The sequence below is a fragment of the Diabrotica undecimpunctata genome, chromosome 9 (genome assembly GCF_040954645.1).
Source record: "Diabrotica undecimpunctata isolate CICGRU chromosome 9, icDiaUnde3, whole genome shotgun sequence".
NCBI lineage: Eukaryota > Metazoa > Arthropoda > Insecta > Coleoptera > Chrysomelidae > Diabrotica > Diabrotica undecimpunctata.
The window spans coordinates 36384779-36402248 of NC_092811.1; the positions used below are offsets into that span (position 1 = coordinate 36384779).

The 17470-nt window shown below is 33.3% G+C and overlaps 2 protein-coding genes across 3 annotated transcripts in view; both read right to left on the bottom strand.

Moving 5' to 3' along the window:
- Nucleotides 1–14541, bottom strand: part of LOC140450527 (uncharacterized) — a 103922-nt gene extending 89381 nt beyond the window's left edge. Inside the window, exons 1-2 of the mRNA XM_072544184.1 lie at nt 14241–14541; nt 2213–2380 (exon numbers count right to left, since the gene is read on the bottom strand). Coding sequence (XP_072400285.1) covers nt 2213–2380; nt 14241–14394 — 322 coding nt within the window. The 5' untranslated portion in view covers nt 14395–14541. The remainder of the gene's footprint in view (nt 1–2212; nt 2381–14240) is intronic.
- Nucleotides 14484–17470, bottom strand: part of LOC140449849 (uncharacterized) — a 52572-nt gene continuing 49585 nt past the window's right edge. For both annotated transcript variants that reach the window (XM_072543217.1, XM_072543218.1), the window contains one exon: nt 14484–14882. In XM_072543217.1, coding sequence (XP_072399318.1) covers nt 14484–14882 — 399 coding nt within the window. The remainder of the gene's footprint in view (nt 14883–17470) is intronic.

Sequence of the window (17470 nt, forward strand, 5' to 3'; positions counted from 1 at the left end):
TAAGTCGTTTTTATTTGACTTCATCTAGGACATACCCGACTTACCCACGGGCATATAATCTACCACACTAATTCTACTTTATATGACAATTGTAATGTTCACCCAGTGTTAAGCATGTCCATGTAGAGTGTCCAAGATACCAGTTGCAAAGACAGACCAACCACATCATCGGATCAACAAGTGAAATTTTAGGAGAAAAATGTAAAATTGAACAATTGGTAAAATTCCTTAAAGACATTAATGTACTTAACAAAGTTTAATAATTATAAGTCAAGTATCTTATTTATGTGTCGCTAATAACTTCAGAGGTTGTTTAACCACAAAAACATCCAAAATACCTAGGCGTGACTTTGGACAGAACGTTAAGCCTTAGAGAACATTTAAGTGCAGTTGTCGAGAAGCTAAAAACCAGAAGTAACATCATGTAGAAGCTCTGCGTCTTCAAGCTTAGTGTGGGGGCCTTGTAACTGGATCCCTACATTCGAGGGTTGGAAATCTTTTGATTCCGCCTTACTTCAAAGGACTTGTGAGTGGATGTATCTCCATAGGTTTGGTTCTTCAGTGACCGTTGAAGGATAAGGATTGTTAATGTGAGCAAATATAACTCCAGAGAAATAAAATCACCTTTAGTTTATCGACTTATAATTAACTATTTTTAGAGTAAAGAAGCCTCAATACGGACGTAGCTGACAGTACAATATCAAATAATTCTTTCTTTATCACGCGTAAAAGAGAAAACCGTATTTATGAGAAAAATGCCCGATTTCGGCGTAGAGAAATATTTTGTATATGAATTGAGAGTGTTTTAAAATGCACATGACTCAAGGGCGATGTGTGAGAACGAACTAATAAAATACTACTTGATGCGTAAAAGTGAAGATTACCCCTCTTGTATTTAGGTGTGAAAACTATTTAAGAGGCTGTGGCGCCAATAAGTCGGGTATCCCGAGCAAACTTGATGAAATGACTATTTTACTTATTCTACACTAAGAAAAGTCTAAGGAATTATATTTTTATTTTATATTTTAAAACGATATGTTCATTTCTGGAACACTTAGCTCTTATTTATTTTGTTGCTGAATGTTGCGCACCAAGATGGATCAACAGTGCTCACGTTTAAAAAATTGATGTTAAGAATAATAGCTGGAGTAATCAAATACACCCCTACCCATTGGCTACCAGTGCTGAGCGACATTCCACAACCACACATTCTTCTTACCAAAGACTATTAAAAGATCCGTAATAACGCAACTAAAAGTTGACTGCGCAACATAAAATCTCCCATACAAATCGCAGACATGACCGCAGCCAAACGGACCCATGAATGGTAGGAAGCTCAACCAAATACAGTTTGTACTTTGACTCGCAGAGAGACATCCTGGATTTGCCCTACTACGTAAGACCTGGAGCACCATCTGAACTGTACATGTCCGATGTGCGTAAATGTTCCACAGGTGGGGTAAGCTACCATCTTCGTCATGCAGCTGCGGCGAGGCCCAATATAAAAAGCGCCAAGAGTGCTACCAGCCGGCCTACGAGGGCAGGCCCCAAGATTTCCTGTGTGCGACGTCCAAGTTGATTAACTACATAAACAAAATTTGCATAATAAAATATTTTTATATTTAATTTACTTTGTTTATTGTTTATTGTTCTCTCATAAATGTGACGAAATACCCTACGCTAAATAAATAATAATCATCATTTTGAGGAAGCATTTCCCTCCAGTTTTTATTTGTTTTTCTTGTATCTCTTTCTGATCAAGAAAACATAAGTAAAACATTTTTAATAAAATCCTTTATAAAAAGGTATATAAAAACCCAGTCGGGCTATGTTAAATAGACAAAACGTTTTCGGAATAAATATTCCATCATCAGTGTCCTAAAAAAGTATTTAACCACTTAATTAAAAAGAACATGAAATAATTTAAATTTTGACCAAGGTTAATGTAAAATGTGGTTAATTACATTAACCTTGGTCAAAATTTAAATTATTTCATGTTCTTTTTAATTAAGTGGTTAAATACTTTTTTAGGATACTGATGATGGAATATTTATTCCGAAAACGTTTTGTCTATTTAACATAGCCCGACTGGGTTTTTATATACCTTTTTATAAAGGATTTTATTAAAAATTTTTTAATATATGGTATACAGCCAACTACAGGAACTTAGTAGTAGAATTCATATCATAAAAATTCAAATGTAATTGACTACCTGATTCAGTTTCAGATGCAGGAGTTACAGATGTTTCGGTAGATGTTTCGGTAGATGTTTCGGTAGATGTTTCGGTAGACGTTTCTTCCACATTTTGGGCAAACATTTCCCTCCAGTTTTTCTTTGTTTTTCTTGTTCGTCTTTCTGGCCAGGAAAACCACGTTGAATCTTAAAATTAATTATATTTTTTGTTAGATTGCTCTATTAGCAAGAATTATTAACTAGACAAACATAGAATTAATGTATATTGTCGCATATTATCGTCGAGGGGAATACATCGATGGAATGGAAAAAAATGAAATAAGCATTATGCGTCTTTACAAATTAGAGGGATTTTGATTGCAAAAATTAAAATAACGTCACTGACGCCTTGCTTAACCGCTTAACATATTATCCCGAGTATGCTCAGCCAAACAATTTTTAACAAAAATTATTAACCCGAGATGCACTGAACAGCTAAAAGCTTAAGGTTAAAAAGTTAAAAGGTTTAGCAAACCGTTTAAAATCGTTTTAAATAGTGGCATAAAATATATTGAAACGTGTTAACTCGTCTATTTTGTTGCCGCAGATTTTGTTGTCGCTGTATTATACACGATGGTGGGGAAACTTGCTGTGCTAAGCCACCACCCACCACGCTGAGCGCAGTGGTATGGATAGCTAACGGTAACGATTTGGTACATGTTTGATCATTGAAAAAGGTGTATCGCAGTTTATCGCAGTTTGTTTCTTTTATTTATGAATACTGTGTGGCATTCATGGAGGGTGATAGTGAAGATGAACATTATCAGTACGAAAGTAGTGGATCAGAATATAATATAAGCCGTTCATGTTCTGAAGAAAGTGATACTGAAAGTATTTTTGATGAATTTAATGATTCAGATGATAGTGACAGCAGCACGTGAATGGTCTGAAATTTAATATTTTATCGCCACCGCCGTCACCGCCTAGATTTCCGTTTCATGGGAAATCTTCTATAAATTTTGAAATTCCTGAGCCAAATAACGTCTTACACTTCTTTAATAAATTCGTTGACGATGCGGAACAAATAACTATAAAGGCTCCCCCAAACCAACGCGAATTATTCGCAGCGGATTCGTGACGGAAAGTTCGCAGTCGAATTCCTGACGGAATTCGTAAACAACTTCATATTGAAGCGAATATATTCGCGTCATACTCGTATGTGTCTAGTATTGAGAAGAGTTGGTGACAACGAAAAACAAAGAATACTACTCAGTGATCTCAATTCTTCACAAAAATGTATACATCATCAGATGAAGAAGAAGCTCTTGTAATGTTAGCGATGGAGGACGACAATTCAAGGTAAAATTATTATCTATAGTTATCCTAAAACAACAATATGGACTATATTATGAATTTAATCTTAGGAAAAGAAGAAAATGGGTTGATGATATCAATCTAGAAAGACTGAAATGTGGGGAATATCACACGCTGATGCCTCAATTACGAAAAGACGATAAAAGATGCTACATTTATTTTAGAATGACAATAGATTGTTTCGATGAACTGTTGCACCTTGTAGAAAATGATATTAGAAAATCAGACACGAATTACCGAGAAGCTATTTCTCCCGAAGAACGGTTGGCCATAACATTAAGGTAAGAAAATGAAAAAAAAATTGCAGGCATTATTTATATCATTAATTTACTACAGTAAAAGAGAATAAGGATCAAAATAACTCTAAAATATACTTTATGTATTGTAAGGGCCAAAGGAATTGACATAGTTGGAAACTGATGGATTATGAGAAGCTACTTGGTTGCAACTCTGCGCCAAGTTGTGTAGTGTAACATAATTATTTTCACAATTCACTTCATAGAACCCAGAAGTATTCGATTGTTTAGGTAATGCAGTGTCATTTGGTGAAGGTAGGGATACAACCGAAATACTTCCGACGGAAGATGGGTTTTGATAGGTGTCTGTACTTTCAGCTCTAGATTGATGGCTATTCAAAGAACTTTCCTCCAATTGAAGCAACTCCTGCTCCATGATAACTTGCGCAATCTTCATTTTTGTTTCAATTTGCCTTCTAGGAGAGAAAGATTTTACCGTAGAAGCATGAGCCAAAAACAGTTGATCGGTAGCATCATGCACTACTCTCTTTTTGCTCTCAAAATAACTGATCATATCTTTCACAGATGTGGATGGCTCAGAATTGCGTTTTCTGTTTGTTCTGCCTGTAGAAGGAGTTTCATTTGAAAGAGTAACCCTAGGAGCTTCATTTCGAGTAGGTTTCGATGAGGAGGGTTGAATCTTATTCTGGGAATTATCTGTCTGAGTTGTTAGTAGATTTTTACTACACGTTGGTTTCTGTACTGCGGAATTTTCATCCGTTAATATATTTTCGGGTGATTCTATATGTGGGAATGCTTCAGATTCTTGTGTATCAACATCTGTGACATTGGATGCAGTCTTAGCAAAATTTAGGAACGGTTTGAACGATTCCATATGATCTGCCCATATCCATTTTTTTTTATCGCTTGCCGCTTGTCCAGTTCTAGTTTTATTAGTTCTTATGTACTTAGCGTACGTATCGCGCAGATTCCTCCATTTTTTTTTTAATCTCATCCCCTGAAACAAAATACTCTTTTTTAGGTATCTGGCTACCGGAGATACATTTTATACAATAGGCCATAGTTTTAGAGTCGGGTTTTCGACTGTAAGTGCCATAGTTGTAGAAGTTTGTGAAGCTTTATGTAGAAATTTGCAACATATTTACTTGCCCGAACCAACTACAGAAATATGGAAAAAATCTGAAGAAGGTTTTAGAAATACCTAGCGATTCCCAAATTGTATTGGTAGAATCGATGGCAAGCATGTTACTATCAAGTGTCCAGACAAAACAGGATCTAATTATTGGTGTTATTTGAATAAGTTTTCTACAGTATTAATGGCTATTGTTGGCCCAGATTGTAGATTCATTTCAGTTGATATTGGCGGTTTTGGTAAAAACAGCGACGGTGGAATATTCGAAGCTTCCAACATGGGAAGAAGATTTGAAACAAATCAGATGGGTGTACCTGAGCCGAAAAATCTCCCAGGCCAGAATGAACTTTCCCCATCATGTCTTAATTGGAGACGAAGCCTTTGCACTAAAACCATACTTGTTGAGGCCCTTTCCATACAGTCAAAGCAGAACAGATATTTTCAAGGAAAATTATAATGTGAGGCTCTGTAAAGCGAGAAGAGTAGTAGAAAACGCTTTCGGAATATTGGAACAAAAATGGCGTATATTCTACAGACCAATGGAAACAAAAATTGATACTAGTATTCTCATTGTGAAAACTGCATGTATTTTGCGTAATTTTCTAAGGACAAAAAAATGTGATGATAGATTCATAGAACTTTGTAACGATAAGACTACCAAAGAGAATTGAAATACTATTGTAAAAATAATACCTCAATCAACCATGGGAGCTTATCGTCTATACCTTGCCTAGCTCAGTATCTCAAGGGTGAGTTCGTCTTGTCTTAACTAGGGATTGAACCTGAGTTCTCAGTTGATAGCAAATAAGACAAATTTAACCAATCATATTTATTTAAATCAATAAAAAAATTAATAAACAAATTAAAATGAAATAATTATTAAAATATAAATTAATAGAGATGTGACGTTTATAACGTTACAACTTTTAGATCCACCAGAGCCTGAACTTGGAGCATTTCAAAATTTGGACAATGACCCAAGGAGAGCTGCAAGACTGGCATTTTCTGTTCGAGAAAAATTTGCCACGTATTTTAATTCAGGACTATGAATAGATTGTTCACGATGAAAATAATGGACTCTTCTTGCAGTAAATATAGTATTGTTTAGGCCTCTGCTTTTCTTTAGTCTTAGATGTAGAAAAATAAACCAATACAAATCGTAAAACTACTCACCATTTTCGCCTATTTCTTCTCCTATTCTAGTCCAAATCTTGTCCTTTTTCCTTACATTTTTATAATCTTCATGAGAAAGGTCATAGAGAATAGGATACTTTCGAACCAACTCAATAATTCTCTCCATTTTCAATTTTTTCACATGCGAAACCACTGCGAAATTGATAAAAACGCTGTCGAGTGCGAACTAAGATTCCGGACGAATAAATACGCAGACAAAACGCATGCCCGAACGACAAAAATCGTACTTGTCTGAACTTGTATACTTACCACAGTGGAAACAATTCAATGCGAATCGTATGCGGTACGGAATTCCGCAGGTAATGAGAATTTTCCGCGTTGGTTTGGGAGAGCCTTAAAAAAGAAACGCTCCAGCTACGTCGAGAGGATTACATTGGAGGAAACTACAGATGTTGAAATACGTGTTTTCCTTGGTTTAGTTACTCTCCAGAGCATCATAAAAAAGCCAGACCAACAACTGTATTGGTCAAAACAATCCACAATATCATTTTGCAGAGAAGCTATGAGTTATCAGAGATATTGCCAAATAAAAAATTTTTTACATATTCCCAATAACGTAGATTGGATACCTCGGCCATATTCTGAGAGAAAAAAAAATCCGCAACCCCGCAACTAATCATCCAGGAAAAGATTAAAGGGAAGAGAGGAGTAGGTCGCAAATAAATGTCGTGGCTACGGAACATAAAGAACTGGACAGGCATAAATAATACTGGCGATCTTTTGCATGCCGCAAAAGACAGACGTCTGGCCTTAAGATAATTCGCCAACGCACTATAGGTGCACGGCACTATAAAAAGAAGAAGAATAACGTAGAATATAAACAAAACGAGCACCCAAATCCTAAACTAAATAAAATTTGGCCTATTTATGAACACTTTTCAAAAAAATTTAGGAAGTGCTATTCTATCGATCGTGACGTTATACAATAGACAACAGTTTGTTATTATACAAAGTACGATTTGGATGGAAACAATACATTCCGCTCAAGATAGCTCGACAAAGGAACTGCTATCAATCAAAATTATGCAATGTACGGATTTATATCGCAAATTGTACTATCTCTTAGGGAGCCGCTATTCGACCAGGCCATTGCCTCATAACTGACAACTCTTATTCTTCTCCTCAACTGTCTCAATTTTTGATTACAAAAAAACCGACACTTATGGAACCGCAAAAGCTAATAGAAAAGAAATGCCACTACTCATGCATAAAAACAAAGTCCCAAAAGGAAATATCATTGGTTATCAACGTGGAAAATTATTAGCATTACGATGGCTAGATAAAAGAGATATAATTATACTTTCCATTGTCCATAACACATAGTTTAAAAAAAAACGAAATTAAGAAAGGGTAAAACCAATAGTAGTAAATGACTACAATTCTACAATGGGAGGAGTTGATAGAGTTGACCAGCATATCACCGATTACCCTATAACCAGAAAACGTGAAAAGACAAGAAAATATTCTACCATCTGATAGAGTTATGTCTTTGGAACTCTTATTTATTATACAAGAAAAATGCAGGACAATACAGACAATACACACCATTATATGGTCAATGTGATTGAAATGATATTTGAAACCTATCACTCCAGTATAATCGTACCAAAAACTGGTCGCCTGAATCGATCTAGCGCCTCTTCGTTTATCTAATAGACATTTCCCAGAATATGTTCTCCAACACAGAAGAAAAATAATCCGACACGTCAATGTGCAATGTATAGCAAAAAAGGGATAACACCGGAAAAAAAATTCGAAAAGATACTAGATATATATGTCCTAACTGTCAAGTGCCATTATGTGATGTACCATGCTTCAAAGACTATCACACTAAATCAAATATATAAAATATACCTATGCTTTTATTGGCAAACAACGTTTTAGCACTTAATTTTTCTGTGACGAGATAACCCGGGATAATAATTTTGGTTTTTTTAAAGGGTTAATTTTTTCTTTAATATGTCTTATTTTTATTTTTTTGTTAATTTACATTTTGCATTACTTTTATATATTAAATTATGCCAATAAACAAATTGTCACATTTTTCACGGTTTTCAAATTAATTCGTAAGGCAAGCGGTTAAAACAAATGTTCTGCCAATTCCCATTAAAAATAGTAGATTACCTTTAGCTCTTTGATAAAATGATTTAAATTCTTGTATACCAAATACTGTACCGCCAAACTATACACAAGTTTGGTCAAATTACAGGGGAAGGAAAGACATCATTGATATCTTCCATACACAAAAAACCAGACGGGATGACCGTGAAAACTAGAGAGGAATTGTCGTGAAAAACTTAATAGTAGAATATACGGAAACGTACTTAACCCATTAGCGCCCACTATAGTACAGCTGCTATTTTGACATACTAGTTCGATCTACAATATAATAGGTGTATTTCTTAGTAACTACAGAATATGTGACAGTCGTTACTTTTTTACTACTATTTATATTAAAGTAATTATTTATATTAAAGTAATTTCAGAGATGTAGTACGGGTTGCCTAACTTTAAGTGTTCATTTGCTCATTAAGTGTGTATTTTTAATAATTTAAGTTGTCACTCTGATCTAATTTGGTACCATTGCGAACCAGAGAGATGACAGGAGATTAGGGGGAGTGGAAACTGGCTCTTGGTTAACTTGGTTAACAAACTGTGAATTACAATTCACTTTTGATCGAGAGTTTGAAGTGGTACAAAGGTGGTAGTTAGCGAAAGAAAATCCAATTAATGCATAGAATTTCCTTCACTTCAAGAAGTTAAATGTTCTAAGTATAACCGTAACAATTTAATTGACGGTGTTTTCGGAAACTCGGGAGGCCGAAGTGAAATTTCTAGCACGGAATTGATTAGCTATCTGGTAATTATTTTTTTTTTATATTATAAAAACTAACTTTTTGTTCCCACATCCCACATCCTTAAGGTATTCAGAATGACCTTGGGTCACGAATTCAAGCATAGTATGGCCGCTTACAATCATTCTGGCATGAATCTGATTAAAATTCGGATTTTTCCCAAAAATTCCTCTATTACAATTTCCACAGATATTTTAATGAACATTAGAGTATTTTATCCATATCCTATTATTCAGGTCACGCTACATCCGATTGGATGGGTTTTTTTTATTATCTTTTATTATATTTATCTAATTATCTTTTTGCTCCGGTTTCTTATGCTGAAAGAAACTCCTCACTTCTTCTTTGATTTCTTTTTATCAATGTTAAGATTAGAAGTAACGGGGAATTGTTTTCAGCCACCTCCCATGGAATTATAAACTTCCCTCAGAACATCCGAGGGAGAGTACCACTTCAACTCTATAAGAATCAGGGTCATTGGGACAAGCCAGGGGGTATTGTCTACTCCACCCTCATTTTTTCTCCAGCCTGCACCTAGAGGTAGGGCAGGACAGTAATCATCGGAACTGAGCCAATTAGCACCAGCTCCGTGCTAATTTCGGACCTCAAAGAGGACTTCGCTGGGACACCGAAGCCATTCGGGAGTATCCTTCCAGACAACTGTTTCACCTAGGAGGACAGTTGGTTTTTGATTCAGAACTATATATATATATATATATATATATATATATATATATATATATATATATATCTTGTTTCACCAGTTATAGTTTTTTTTTATAACATATATATATATATATATATATATATATATATATATATATATATATTAATTAATATAACTTCCCTTGGTGTAAGGTATCGGTATGTTTGAGCTCAAATTCTACCCAGAGATTATCTTCCATTGTTTTTTTGTATTAACCATTTATTTCATTATTAACTTTAATTATTTCATTATTTGTTTACTTAACAATTTTTTTTTATATTTCATCTTGTGTTATTAACTCTGGTTATTATCCCTTCAGGATAATAGACCGTTTCAATTGTTTAACTTGGCTTGTTCCCATTTATATATTACTTGGTTTATATTTGAATTTAGAGGTGTTTAACAATATTGTTGGTCATATTGTAGGTTAGTTTAATATATTTACTTGGCTATCGTTCTTCCAACGTTAGCATTATTTTGCTTAGGGTTGTTTTTAACCTAGATGTAGGTTGTACACTCTATATTAGAGTTATTCTGTGTAGTTTTCAACTTTTTATTATAGTTGTTTTCAACATTTCTTTTTTAAAATATTATATTGTGAAATTTTCATATACTTTTTGGGTAACTTAGAGATTGTCAAAATCTAAGAAGTTATATTTAATAAACTTGAATTTGTTTTGCATATAATTTTTTATTAATATTTCCCTACCTTTTTACATTTACAGCATTTTTGTTTATTAAATCAACTTTAATTAATATTAGCAGTATACGATACCTGGAAGAGTGACCGTTACTCTTTTTAGAGTAGTATCCCTCTTCTGGCGCCCTCAATTTGTTTTCTTTGTTAATTTTCATTATATCTATTCATTTTTCATATCTTCTTTTCTATCCATCATACATATTTTCCTGATTTACTGTCTTTAAAAGGCATGCAAATTGGCCGTATCCATCCTTGAGTTTCTAGTGGTCATTCTCTTGCCTACATTGCTAGCCTAGCCACATTCCATTCAATATTTTTTTTACTTCTTTACTTAATTGTTATCTATTTTACTTCTATCAATTTTATCCCATATATATAGACCACTCTTCTTATACCTCTCTCCTCCTACACACCCCAGTTTTTTGCTACAAATACTAAATACCCCTAAGACGATAACCTTTAACCGTTGATTGAAATATCTATTGAAATATAACATTTCAATCAACGCTTTAACATATTTCGTTGAATGATTTAGCTGGTTTGTTAGTTTTGATTTATTGTTTATGAAGTGAATACACGCGTTTTTTATTTTATCGACATCGGCTTTATAAATTTACAGTACCTTTCTCTCCTTTACTTCTTTTTACCATCAAATAGTTTACGTTAGTTTATAATAAGTTTATTAAAGTGCTTAAGTAAATAATTTTTCAAAATTTTAGTTATAACGTGATTTATTTTTTGTTAAAATTAGATGTACTTATATGAGTACAATGGGCGTATGGGAGTATTTTTGATATTTTACAAGTTTGTTACAGATATGGCATATGTAGATGATTTTGATAGTATTAGTATTCGAAATTTCTATGGAAAGAAATACGTAGGTTTACCTTCAGCTTTAGAAGATATTCATGTTTCTAATTCGCGGTCTGAGGTGGACATTGTTACTATTTTTCCAGACCCAGATATGCTAACTGATGAGGAAGACGTTGAGGATGATAACCCTATAGAAAGAATTTGAAACTACCTAAAGGCGTTGAAGGAGAAATTGAAGTTTACTGCTCTTCAGATGAAGACAAAGACTTAAAGGATGTAAAGAGCCTATGATTCCAAACCGTCTACTAAAACTGATGTTGTTTGATTTCAATACAAATTTCCAATTATGCCAACGTCTGTGCCATCCAAGCCAATGTCTCTTAGAACTTCGATCAATATAGAGTGCCCAACAGGATCAAATGCCTTTTGAAAGCTAATAAAACAACAGTATATATCTTCAGATATACCACGACATCTTTGAGCAAGTACGTTCATCCCAAACAATGCCTTTCTCGTTCCGAACCCGTTACGAAAACCAAACTGCGCACATAATCAGCACAGGTTTGCTGTTGTCTTCATAGGTAAAGCTATGAACAACGAATTGGACCAACCATTAGGTAGGTGTCCGCTGGCATAAATAGTATTGAAAAACGAAGTTATAGTCTCTAAAACATTGCTGTCAATTATAAGCTTCTATATTCGTCACTTGGACAAACTAGACTGGACTGAACAAACTGGATATAGACGTTAATGATTCACAATTTGGTTTCCGCAAAGGTCTAGGAACGCGTGAAGCTCTTTTTTCACTTAATATACTGATACAAAGATGCCTGGATAGCAATCAAGATATATACGCATGTTTTATTGACTATAATAAAGCATTCGATAAACGACATGAACAATTAATGAATGTCCTGAAATCAAAGAAGATTGATTACAACGACCTCAGGATCATATCAAATTTATACTATAAACAGCGAGTAAAAGTACGTGTTAACGAACAGCTGTCAGAAGATATTGAAATAAGATGTGGAGTGAGACAGGGGTACATATTGTCGCCAATTCTTTTTAATGCCTACTCAGAAGAGATACTGAAAAAAGCTCTTGAGGGTGAGTAAATGAAGTTCCCATTAACAACATTAGATATGCGGACGACACTGTGATCTTAGCCGAAAATATTGAAGATCTTCAGAGGCTGGCGACTAGAATAGCGGAGTATGGAAAAGAGTACAGTCCAGCAATGAACGTCAAGAAGACGAAATTTATGAGAATATCGAAAACTCAAAGAAATACCGACAATCTTCTAATAAACGGAACCAATGTCGAACAAGTGGACAAATATGCATATGTAGAAACAATGACTAACTCCACAAATGATTACATTTAGGAGATTAAAATCAGAATAAAAAAGGCTAAATTTCAACAAAATGAGAAGAGTGCTATATACAAGGGATTTAAAATTGGAACTAAGAGTTGGGTTCGCAAAGTGCTATGTTTTTTCGACTTTGTTTTATGGAATGGAATCTTGGACCTTGAATGCGACATTAATGAGAAAACTGGAATCATTCGAACTGTGGGTGTATAGAAGAATTCTGAAAATATCTTGGATAGAACACGTCACAAACAAAGAGGTTCTAAGAAGGATAAATAACGAAATAGAAATTTTTAATACAATAATTAAAACAAGAAATTTGGAATATATTACATATGGAGAGAAATATACTTTGCTCCAACTGATTATGTAGGGAAAGATCCAAGGAAAGAGAAGCATAGGGAGGCGTAGAATGTCATGGATGCACAACCTGAAAGAGTGATACGGATATACATCAAATGAACTTTTCAGAGCAGCCGTCTCAAAAGTCCGAATAGCTATAATGATTGCCGACCTCCACCGCGGAGATGGCACTTGAAGAAAAAGATATTTCATTTGGAATTTCATCAAGACCTGTCGCTTTGCCATTTTTTGCTTGTGTTACTTCAGAGCGTGTTATTAGGGGTTAGTCGCAGTTAGTAATATCCAGAGGTGAACTAATCCTATCATCTTCGAATAGGTTCGTAATGTAATTTTCCCACTTTCAAAGATTGTTCTCTACGTCAAATATTACTTTACCATATTCATTATGTAGCAGTAAAGTTTGTCTCTTGATGAAGATACCAGCAGCTTCTTTCACGTTTTTATACATATTAAATGTGTCGTGTCTATTTTAGAGTTTTTCTGTTTTATGGCACTGTTTCACTAGATGTTGACTCTTTGCTTCCCGTATTTTACGTCTAATTTTCTTTTGTATACTTTTATAAAGTTTGAGCTTCATTTTAAATTTCTTTCACAGATTTCTTTAACTGTTGTTATAATTTTATTAAAGCCCTCATAAACATTCTCACCAATATTTTTCCAAAATAAATATTCGTTCAGAACCGTTTCCTTAACTTTCTCGTCTTGTAGTTGGATTATATCAATATTCTGCAATTTCTTAATCGATTTTTTATTAGAAAGAAGTCGATTTGGTTCCTAATCATTTTATTCTCTGCTTCTTCATTTGATTTTCAGGTGTGAAGTCTTCTTGGTGGTAATTTGAAGTGAGTATTCGATATAATGAAATCGTATTTTTGGACGAAGTGGACAAGTAGATCTCTACGTTCGTTTTTGTTTTCCAAGCCACAATCCCCCACAATATTTAAACAGCATCCTTTGTCGACTTTGACCTTTACATCTCCAAGGCATCAGTCCTTGCAGCATCAGTAAGATGTTTGTAAAATGCTTCTAAATTATTATCTTTATCGTTGGACGATGTTGGGGCATAGACCTGATTTACGTTGGTAATTAAGGGATTTGAAGTAAATTTCACTAGAATTACACTGTTAGATATAAGGATTTAATATAATTTACTACTGATTGAGTTAAGTTTTTTGCAATAACGATTACATTAAGATTGCAGTAATGTAGTAATCGATTAAATAAAAAAATCTGAAAGCAAATAATAATCTATTATAGGCTGTTTATATATTAAAAAGTTGTATTAATATCGAAATACTCACCTTCATCATTCTGATCGTTTGCTTGTGTCATTTCCATTGGTATGTTTTCATCATAAACGTTTATCCAATCTCTGTATTTTCTTCTTAAATTTTCCTTCTTTGACCATGGAAATTCGGTCCATCTTCGTCTTGTGTTAAAGTCTGATTGGTCCATATAAATATTTGATAACTTAGATTTATGATTGGTTGCAGCATCTGCTGGTACATTTTGTATGTCTTGTCTTCTTTTATTTGGAATTGCGTTTACGTAGAATTTTGCAAACTTTGGCCTAAAAAACGTCCATGAGGATTGGATTTCTGAAATACCTTATATTTTTTTTTCCTTTTTAAATGTCTTAGGGATCGTGGATGCCTTTTTTTCCGTATTATAATAGTTTTTGGTTCACGATTATTTTCCAAGTCCTTTTCATTCCATTCATTTGATATTTGTGGTATCTCAGTTTCGGAAAAAGCAACATTTTGTGTCAAAGGAATTTGTTCAAAGTATATGGGCAGTTCTCTTTTTTTCCTTTTACGATTGGATGAATAAATTCCGTCAAGTATGTTTTGAAGTTCATTGACAAGTTGTAAATCTTTTTCTAAAACCTCTAAACGATCGCTTTCTAAATTACGTTTCGCGTGTGTAGATGTGGAGTTAATTATCTGAAAAAATATATGTGTTAAAAATAAAAAAATAAAAAAAAGAACTATAAATTTAATAAAATATAGTTACTTTTTTTATATTTATATACAAAATCATTAACCTTTCTGGAACCGTGCTACAAACACTTACGCTTCAGGCCGTGTGAGGTAACTATGGTACCCCACTAAAATACTTTATTAATTCATTTAAATTATACATTATTGTTTGGGAAGTTATACAATTAAGCACTAGTCACTAAAATAATTTGTTTTTATTGTTAAAAAAATTTACATTGTTTTTATTTTTACCTTTAACTAAAATCTTAAAAAAATTTATGTTAAAATCCTTTATAAAAGGTATATAAATTAAAAAAACCCAAACGGGCTATGTCATGAAGACAAAACCTTTTCGGAATCCATATTTCATCACCAGTGTCTTGATGTACATGTTTTGAGCCACTAAATATCTGGGTAAAAACCCGTTAAAAGTTATATGTTACAATTTAGTTTACATTATTTAGTCTTATATTTTAGGATGTTGAAGTTACCAGTGAATATGATAACATGGCAACGTACGACTCCACATGAAGTTGCTGGTCCTGAGACGAAGTGTCTACGAGGACTTTATGATAGCAAGTCAAATCTCGCTTAAACTGTTATAACTTTAGAGTAGTAGAAATAAAGGCGAAAAAAGGCCAAGTCCCCGAAACAGATAGCACTTGTGAAATTAATAAAGCCTAGCTTTTGTAATGAAGTGATGGGGAATAGAGGGGCAGTATAAATTATATCTTGCGTTTATTAACATCTAAAAGAATTGTCAATACCCATCCCAGAAACTGATGTAATTGTTTATTCCGATAACTGTGGGAGCCAACAAAAAAATTTCTAATAGCCATGTACCTGTTTCCTGTCAATACTTTGGACATCAATTCTATTACTAAAAAGTACCTTGTTCGCGGTCACACCCAAAATGAAGATGATTCAGTCCACAGCATAATAGAAAAAGCAGTGAAGAGGGCAACCAAATCAGGGCCTACAATGTAGTATACAACGCAAATGGCACTGATTTCATCAAAGACGAGGAATGCCGTGACTTCAAAATAACTGAAGTAATGTTACTTCAAATCTTAAAAGGGAAAGATTACTTCCTGTATAAAAAAAAAATTATAAACAACCTACGTGGACGAAAGTTGATGTTTGCCAAAAAAGAAGGAGTCGGAGTTCATCCGAATTGTTTTCACCGAAATGCCAGTTGTGTAGGGCTTACTCTTCAAAAATTCCTTTAGGTGATAACAAACTAAAAGATTTAAAACAGTTGCATCCGCAACATATTCCTGGATTTTGTAAATCCTCTTACGATTTAATTTTTTGTTGATACTCTTTTTGTAATTTGAATTTTATTTTAAGTTCCTTTTTATTAAAAATGTTTGCTTTTACTACAATTTTGAATTTGTTTAATAAACTTTTTCAATGAATTTCTATTCTTATTTCGATGCCACCTTTCAAACTAGCTAGTTTGAAAGGTGGCAACAAAAATTTTACAAAATGAGTATTTATGTGGAATATTTATCTTTAAAACTAAATTCTAAATTTTTCTTTCTAAAACTTAATTCTAAATTCTTAACTTTTCATCCTTAAATTTGATCCCCAATTACAATTAAGTCATTGTTGCCTCAGTTATTTTGTGGCAACAATAACGTAATTGCAATTGGGGATCAAATTTACGGATGAAAAATTAAGAATTATTTTCGAATGTGTAGTAGTGTTACAGTATATCACGGTGGCTAAGTATAACTGCAATACTAATCCAGTAATTTCATTATGCTTCATTGCATAAGGTATTAAGTAAAATAATTTTATATTTTTGGCTCTCCTGAAAAGTTACACTTTCGTAGTTGCGTCATTGTTCCACCGGCGATATATGATTTCAATACATAGCAGGCCGTGCGAAGTAACGGAGGTACCCCAAGTAATTAATTTTAATTTTAGTAGAAAATTGAAATTAAATCTTATAATTTTTATAAAAAAAGGATTTAGTAATGTATTTTAGTTAAGTATTACTTAAAGGAACAAAAAAAATATTTTAAAAAGTTATAATAACAAAACCGCGTCTGGGCACCTAAAATACCCTGCACGGTCACGGAAAGGTTAAAAGGTTCACTTAAATCTACTGTGTCTGAGAAACCTAATAAATCATTGTTTATGGCCTATATATACGTTGAAAAACAGTGAAATTTTGCCTCGAAATAGTTAATGGAACCGCTTCCCTATATTTTACAACGTAAAATATCAAATTTACTGTGTTTATTGAGAATAAGCCACAATTTTAGATTAAAATAAGTTTATTTAACGATACTATTCCAACTTCGGAATTTTTCTTAAAATACAAAACATTAATAAAGTAACAAATTAACAAATTTTGTTTTTGTTACTTGATAAAAAATTATTCTAATAATTTAATTCTATATGACTTATTCACATTGACAATTATTCAGACACATATTATACATTTTAAAGTGGATGATTTTAAAATGATATTGTCAATATATTTAAGTTGCGTTCCTGGGACGACTGAAATGAAGATTTCATGTGTCATGCATTCAACACAG